At 46.2% G+C, this 7,755-nt stretch overlaps 1 protein-coding gene across 1 annotated transcript in view; it reads right to left on the bottom strand.

Moving 5' to 3' along the window:
• Positions 1-256: 256 nt before the first annotated feature.
• LOC125042459 (acylamino-acid-releasing enzyme 2-like) overlaps positions 257-7,755 on the bottom strand; it is a 9,023-nt gene continuing 1,524 nt past the window's right edge. Inside the window, exons 4-11 of the mRNA XM_047638094.1 lie at positions 6,302-6,403; positions 5,775-5,996; positions 5,373-5,569; positions 2,932-3,089; positions 2,553-2,743; positions 2,068-2,149; positions 1,779-1,888; positions 257-482 (exon numbers count right to left, since the gene is read on the bottom strand). Of these exons, the coding sequence (XP_047494050.1) occupies positions 441-482; positions 1,779-1,888; positions 2,068-2,149; positions 2,553-2,743; positions 2,932-3,089; positions 5,373-5,569; positions 5,775-5,996; positions 6,302-6,403 (1,104 nt within the window). The 3' untranslated portion in view covers positions 257-440. The remainder of the gene's footprint in view (positions 483-1,778; positions 1,889-2,067; positions 2,150-2,552; positions 2,744-2,931; positions 3,090-5,372; positions 5,570-5,774; positions 5,997-6,301; positions 6,404-7,755) is intronic.

The raw sequence follows: 7,755 nt of genomic DNA, 5'->3' as shown, positions 1-7,755 counted from the left end.
TAATGAAAACATAAATCCCTATCTGAGATTGCGTGAAACATGTCTGAAGCATTTCGCGCTCTGATTGGCTGGCCGGAGTGTAGCACATTGTATCAAGGTAGAGGCATAGGAAGCGAAAGGGTGTATTAACAGGTTCCAATAATGTTTGCGTAAAGGACAAACATACTTGAGAGTGTATCGAAGTGTTATCAGCTTCGGTGATGTTACAAAAAGGCCTCTACGTAAGGGATTTTGTATATCTAAATCTTGTGAGAAATGAAAGACCCTTTTCTTTATTTCTTAAAGCATTTATAATCATTCGTTTTGTGCAAACATCCCGTCGCATGGACGTTTTAAATAGTTTCTTCTTATTATATATTTCTGCCTTTCTTCTCCACCTGCGCTTCTCCTTCTTCAGTCCCTCTTTTCGTTATTATCGCTCGACCTTCTTCCCTTCGTCCTCAGCTCCCATCCCGCCAGCTGGACAGGTTCTCAATCGTCAGCTGAAAGAGGGTTTCGAACTGATCACCTGGATTCGGAACTGCCGTATCGATTTCTCACAAGGATTTTCCTTTTTTTGAATGGGATTGCTGGTAGTTAGTGTCATATATTGAAGTAAATGAATGTTTATATATATATATATATATATATATATATATATATATATATATATATATGCATGTAAATATGTATAGGCATACACACACACACACACACACATATTTAGATATACATATGTAAATATGTATGTGCATATACATATGCATATATGTGTGTGTGTGAATAATGTATGTATACAAAGATAAATGGATGAATGGTTAGATAGCTAGTTATATAACACACACGCGCAAATATATATATATATATATATATGTATGTATGTATATATAATGTATTATATATACACACATATATATATATATATATGTGTGTATATATATACATATGTACTTATAAATATATATATATATAATTAATTAAAACAAATATATACATATACACACATATATATACACACACATGCACACACACGCACACACACACACACACACACACACACACACACACACACACACACACACACACACACACACACACACACACACTCAAACATACACGTGCACGCATGCCAACACGTACCATCTAAACATTAAATCTGCATACAAAGCATGTGTGTGTGTGTGTGTGTGTGTGTGTGTGTGTGTGTGTGTGTGTGTGTGTGTGTGTGTGTGTGTGTGTCTTTGTATGTATGTATGCGTGTGCGTATGCCTGTGCTTGTGATTGTTCTTGTGCTTATGCGTGTGCGTGTGTGTGTATGCGTACACACACACACACACACACACACACACACACACACACACACACACACACACACACACACACACACACACACACACACACACACACACACACACACACACACACACACACACACACACACACACACACATACACACACACATACACACACACATACACACACACACACACACACACACACACACACACACATATATATATATATATATTTATAAATTATACATACACACACCTGTTAATCTATATGTTTAACTATATACATATATATTCATGTGTATGATTGTTTTGCCTACTATCGTTAACAATATTGTCTTTGGCAAATGTTCATGCTCAATGGAAGCTATAACTCATGAGGTCATAATAACTGAATATATATATATATATATATATATATATATAAATATATATATATATATATATATATATATATATATAACGAAGAGGAAATATCACAGGTATAAAACATGTAATGTAAATACATTTGACGTAACGTCTCCCAAAGTGAAGTTGAAGACCTGGGAGAAGAAAAATATCTCTGCTTCCAGCGCCGTCTTGCGATTTTCTGCCTTAAGGAAGCCGTGGCTCTCGCCTGTGGACACATTCGGACAATCAGAACGGAAGGACTGGCGGGGACAGTAACGTGATTGCTTCGAACAATGGCAATTGCAATTCTGTTATTATCAAAAAGATAAATTTCACAGTAACAAATATCACGGTATTCATACTTCTACTTACCATTGCAATGAAAACAAACGCTAGTAAGCTTACCTTCAAATAACATAATTGCAGCCGGGAGGCCTTTGCCCTTCAGCAGCTGGAACATCTCAATGGCTTGGTTGGGCGGAACAATCTGCCGAGGGAAAACTCGCTAGAGGATGTAGACTGTATGGATGTGTGTGTGTATATATATATATATATATATATATATATATATATATATATATATATATATATATATATATGTATATATATATATATATATATATATATATATATATATATATATATGCTTGTGTATGTGTGTGTATGTGTGTGTCTTATCTGGAGCGGTAGGGGTTCGGGTCCTGATCAGGGAAAGTTATTATGTATGTGCGTATATATGTATGTACGTAGATAAATAAGTATGTATGTACGTATGTAAGTCTCTATTATGTATACATGAATATGCCCGTGAACAAACCCATTCGCCCATACGCCTACTTTTTCTCCCTCTACACCCGCCAGTCTATCCACCCATCTCCCTCTCTGCTCACCGTGTCTTCTGTGCCATGGAAGAAGACGGTGGGCACGTCGAGCTTGCCGTGGTTCCTGAAGGGCGAGCGGGAGACGTAGCGGTCCAGGTGCTTGTCCAGCTTCCCGACGAGGCCGTCCAGGTAGCGGCTCTCGAACTTGTGCGTGTCCCGCGCCAGGAGCTGTAAGTCGGTCACGCCGTAGAAGCTCGCGCCTGCGGGAGAGGGAAGGGGAGGGCTCAGGGGGGAGGGCCGGGGTGCACGTCTGTCGGTTGATCTGTGAGTCATAATTATTATCATTATCATTATCATTATCATAATCATTATCATTATCATTATCATTATCATTATCATCCCTTATCATCCTCATCCCCATTCCCACGCGATCCGCACGCGCTCTCACCGGCCTTGAACTTGGAGCCGGTGATGGTGAGCGCCGAGAGCGCCGTGTAGCCCCCCGCGGAGCCGCCGTCGATGCAGAGGCGCTCCGGGTCGACGAGGCCCTCCTGCACCAGGTAGTCTGCGCCCGCCAACACGTCGTCCACGTCATACACGCCCCACCTGCAGGGGAGAAGAAGGGGGAGGAGGGATGAGAAGAGGGAAGGAGGAAGAGGAGGAGGAGGGATAGGAAGAGGAGGAGGAGGGATAGGAAGAGGAGGAGGAGGGATAGGAAGAGGAGGAGGAGGGATGAGAAGTGGGAAGGAGGGGGAAGAAGGGAAGAGAAGAGGAAAGGTGGTAGAGGAAGAGAAGATGAGAAGAGACAAGAATGAAGAGGACGAGAAGAGGGAAGGGGGGAAGAAGAAGAAGAAGAAGAAGAAGAAAAAGAAGATGAGGAGGAGAAAGAAGATGGAGTAGATGGAGAAGGGATGAGAAGAGGGAAAGAAGTATGAGAAGAGACAAGGAGGAAGAGGACGAGAAGAGGGAAGGAGGGAAGAAGAAGAAGAAGAAGAAGAAGAAGAAGAAGAAGAAGAAGAAGAAGATGATGAGGAGAAAGAAGATGGAGTAGATGGAGGAGGGATGGGAAGAGATAAGGAAGAAGACGAGGAAGAGGGATGAAAAGCGGGAAGGAGGAGGAAGAAGAGGGAGGAGAAGAGGGAAGGTGGAAGAGGAAGAGAAGGGATGAGAAGAGGGAAAGAAGAATGAGAAGAGACAAGGAAGGAAGAGGACGATGAGGGATGAGAGGAGGGAAGGAGGGAGGAGAAAAAAAAAAGAAGAAGAGGAGAAGTGGAGGGAGATGGAGGAGATGGAGGAGATGGAAGTAGGAAGAGAAGAGGGAAAGGAGAGGAGGAAGAGGAGGATGGCAAGAAGGTAGGGGAAAAAAAGGCGACGGGTGGGAGTAAGAAAAAAAATATGAAGAGGTGGGGGGAAGGAGAAGAGGTAAATAAGTGATGGGAGGAAGGAAGAGAATCAGAAGGCATAGGAAAAAAGACGAGGTATAGAGGGCATGGGAGGAAAAAGGAAAAGGAGGAGGAATGAGAAAGAAAGAAAAGGAATCAGGGGGATAGCGAGAGAAGAAAGAAGAGGGAGAGGAGAAAGGAGAGGAGGAGGAAAAGAAGGGACAAAGGAAAACAAGAGAAACGGAGGATAGGCGGAGAGATAAGAAAGATACAATGAGAAAGAGGGAGGTGAACGATAACAGGAAGGAAAGAAGAGAAAGAAAAAGGATAGGGTGAAGGATGGCAGAAGGAGACAAGGGATAGGGAGAAGGAAGGAGAAGGGAAATGGGGGATTGAATGCAGGAAGGAAGACGAAGAGGAGGAATAAAAGGAATAGGGAAGGGGAGGGGAGGAATGAGAGAAAGGGAGGAAGAGGAAGAAGTGGGGTAGGAGGATGGAAGGGAGGGAGGGGAAGAGGAGTGATGAAATGAATAGAAAAAGAGGAAGATGAAGAAAGAAGGAAGGAAAAACGAGGATATGGAGATATGGGAAGAAGAGAGAAAGAGGAAGAGAAGAGACAGGAAGAGAAGGAAGAGGAGGAAAGAAGGAAGATGGGAAAAGAGACGGAATAAGGGAAAGGACTGGAAGCAAGAGGAGGAGATCGGGTAGAAGGAAGAAAGAAAGGAAGAGCAAACGATAGGATAGAAGGAAAATGGGAAGAGGCGGAATAAGAGAAAGCAATGGAAGCAAGAGGAAGAGGAAGGGGTAAGAGGAAGAAAGAAGGGAAGAGGACGTGAAGGGACCGAAGGAAGGGAAAAGGGGGACGCCGAAGAGGTTTTCCTAATAGCTGTCCTACGCTTCTGCCCGCAGGGGACCCTTTCACTTCTTCCTTTGTTTTTTTCTGCGTTTTTCCATCTAAGGCCGTGTTTCCTCGGTGGCTGGTCAAGGTAGCAAGCCCCGAGAATGGAAAGTCAGCGAGCAATTTGGAACGTAAACACTGCTGATGCCACGGAAGGAAACAATGGGTTTTTCCTTTCTCACATTCCGTGTCTATCTATCTCATCTTCACGTCTTGTTCTTCTTCTCCGCCCTCTCGCCCCTCCTTCTTATTCCCTTCCCTCCTTTCTCCCTTCCTATATCCCTTCTCGCTCCCTCCCTCTTTGCCCCGTTCCCCTTTCCCTCCCTTCCCTCCTTCTGGCCCCCTTCCCTCCGGCCCCTCTTCCTCACAACCCTCCCTTCCCTCATTCCCCTCTCTCCATGCCCCGCCCCTTCCCTCCCGTTCAGCCCTCTTCCCTCCTTCTTGCCTCTTTCCCTCTGCCCCTCCTCCCTTACAACCTCCCTTCCAGCCTTGCCTCGCCCCCTTCCCTCCTGTCCAGCCCCCTTGCCTCTTTCCCTCTGCCCCTTCTCCCTTACAACCTCCCTTCCAGCCTTGCCCCGCCCCTTCCCTCCCTCCTCGCCCCCTACGTACATCTCGTGCAGCTTGGTCCTGTAGAGCGTGCCGTAGCCCGTGCTGCCCCTGTAGTCGACGTCGAGGATGGCGAAGCCGCGGGAGGTGAAGAACTGGACGGCGGCGCTGAAGGTCTTGGTGGCCGCGGCCGTCGGGCCCCCGTGGGCTTTCACGAGCAGGGGGGGGCGCGTCCCCGGGGGCGCACGGTAGTCCTTGTTCTGGAGGAAAAGAGGGCGTGACTAAAAGGGCAAGGGAAGAGAGAACGGAGGGCGCAGAGGCATCGTAACAGTTCAACAAGGAAGGGAAAAAAAATGTGGCCGCGTTTGCGATGATGATGATATTAACTCATTATTACAACAATACTAACGATGACAATACTGAACCCAGTAAGAGCACTGACACCGGGCAGCTCTCTGCACGCACCTTGGGCATGTAGAGGTATCCGTAGGCGAAGTCCCCCTGGGTCGTCGGGAACTGGATCTGCCTGGCGACGCTGATGTAGTGGGGGTCGACGATGGGGTGGCTGGGGTTAGAGCCCTCCTCCCCCTCGGCGGTCCATCTCCCCAGGGGTGTCGCCTCCCCTGAGGACACATTCACCTCCACCACACGCGGTCCGCGGAGGCTGTCCGCAGCCACGGTGTAAACCTGGACGAATCACAAGGAGGTTCCAGAGAGATAACGAACACAGGTTTGCGCCGGAGCGGATTCCTTTGCCAGTTGGCTGGGAGGTCTTGACGCAAGGACATGCACAGATTCAGTGGTCGTCTTTTTATGTGCATAACAGTGAATATCTTCATTTGTCTAGAGACAGCGATGAAAAAAAAAAAAAAAAAATTGCCATATGTATCTTTCCATCTAGCTTAACAAATGTAGGGGAGGCCTCAAGGCAGCTAGCTCCCAGGACGACGCCTCTGCCCCTAATCTCCCCCCCCCCCCCTCCGCCCACGTACCTTGGAGCCGTCGAGCGAGTAGGCCACGCCCATCGTGAAGGCCGCGTAGCCCGTCTTGAGGACCCTCCGCTCCAGCGAGACCAGATCCACCACGGTCAGGTCCTGTGGAGGGGGCGCGCCGTTTGAGTTCCTGCTGCTGTTAGTGTCGCCTTTTTTTTTATCAGCGTTCCCGAATATCAACTCATTCCGTGTACTGTTATTTTATTCTTTATGTTTTTTTTTTTTTCATATTATAATTTCATAGAATTGTTTTCGCTATTTTATTCATTTTCTTTTTAATGATTTTTTTTGTTAATTTTACGATTATTCTATAATTCAAGTTATTAGTAGTCTTCCTATTTCTAATGATTTATGTGAAGCATCGCACCTTGCTATTATCATCTTCATTATTACAATTACAATTCGCATTCATTCTATTATTATCAGCATGATTATCATTAATATAACTATCATTATCATACGACAGCTACTACTTCAACTGCTGCTCCTATTACTAGTACCGTCTCAACAACTACGATTACTATGACCTCCACTACTCTCATTGCTATTACTAATAGAGAGATAGAGGCAGAGACAGAAAGAGAAAGAGAGAGAGAGAGAGAGAGAGAGAGAGAGAGAGAGAGAGAGAGGGAGAGAGAGAGAGAGAGAGAGAGAGAGAGAGAGAGAGAGAGAGAGAGAGAGAGAGAGAGAGAGAGAGAGAGAGAGAGAGAGAGAGAGAGAGAGAGAGAGAGAGAGAGAGAGAGAGAGAGAGAGAGAGAGAGGCAGAGAGAGAAAGAGAGAGAGAGAGAGAGAGAGAGAGAGAGAGAGAGAGAGAGAGAGAGAGAGAGAGAGAGAGAGAGAGAGAGAGAGAGAGAGAGGCAGAGAGAGAGAGAGAGAGAGAGAGAGAGAGAGAGAGAGAGAGAGAGAGAGAGAGAGAGAGAGAGAGAGAGAGAGAGAGAGAGAGAGAGAGAGAGAGAGAGAGAGAGAGAGAGAGAGAGAGAGAGAGAGAGAGAGAGAGAGAGAGAGAGAGAGAGAGAGAGAGAGAGAGAGAGAGAGAGAGAGAGAGAGAGAGAGAGAGAGAGAGAGAGAGAGAGAGAGAGAGAGAGAGAGAGAGAGAGAGAAGAGAGAGAAAGAGAGAGAGAGAGAGAGAGAGAGAGAGAGAGAGAGAGAGAGAGAGAGAGAGAGAGAGAGAGAGAGAGAGAGAGAGAGAGAGAGAGGCAGAGAGAGAAAGAGAGAGAGAGAGAGAGAGAGAGAGAGAGAGAGAGAGAGAGAGAGAGAGAGAGAGAGAGAGAGAGAGAGAGAGAGAGAGAGAGAGAGAGAGAGAGAGAGAGAGAGAGAGGGAGAGAGGAGAGGAGAGGAGAGAGAGAGAGAGAGAGAGAGAGAGAGAGAGAGAGAGAGAGAGAGAGAGAGAGAGAGAGAGAGAGAGAGAGAGAGAGAGAGAGAGAGAGAGAGAGAGAGAGAGAGGAGAGAAGAGA

This window comes from Penaeus chinensis, chromosome 32 (assembly GCF_019202785.1).
Source record: "Penaeus chinensis breed Huanghai No. 1 chromosome 32, ASM1920278v2, whole genome shotgun sequence".
In the NCBI taxonomy this organism is placed as follows: Eukaryota; Metazoa; Arthropoda; class Malacostraca; order Decapoda; family Penaeidae; genus Penaeus; species Penaeus chinensis.
This window is presented reverse-complemented; position numbering and strand designations above follow the sequence as displayed.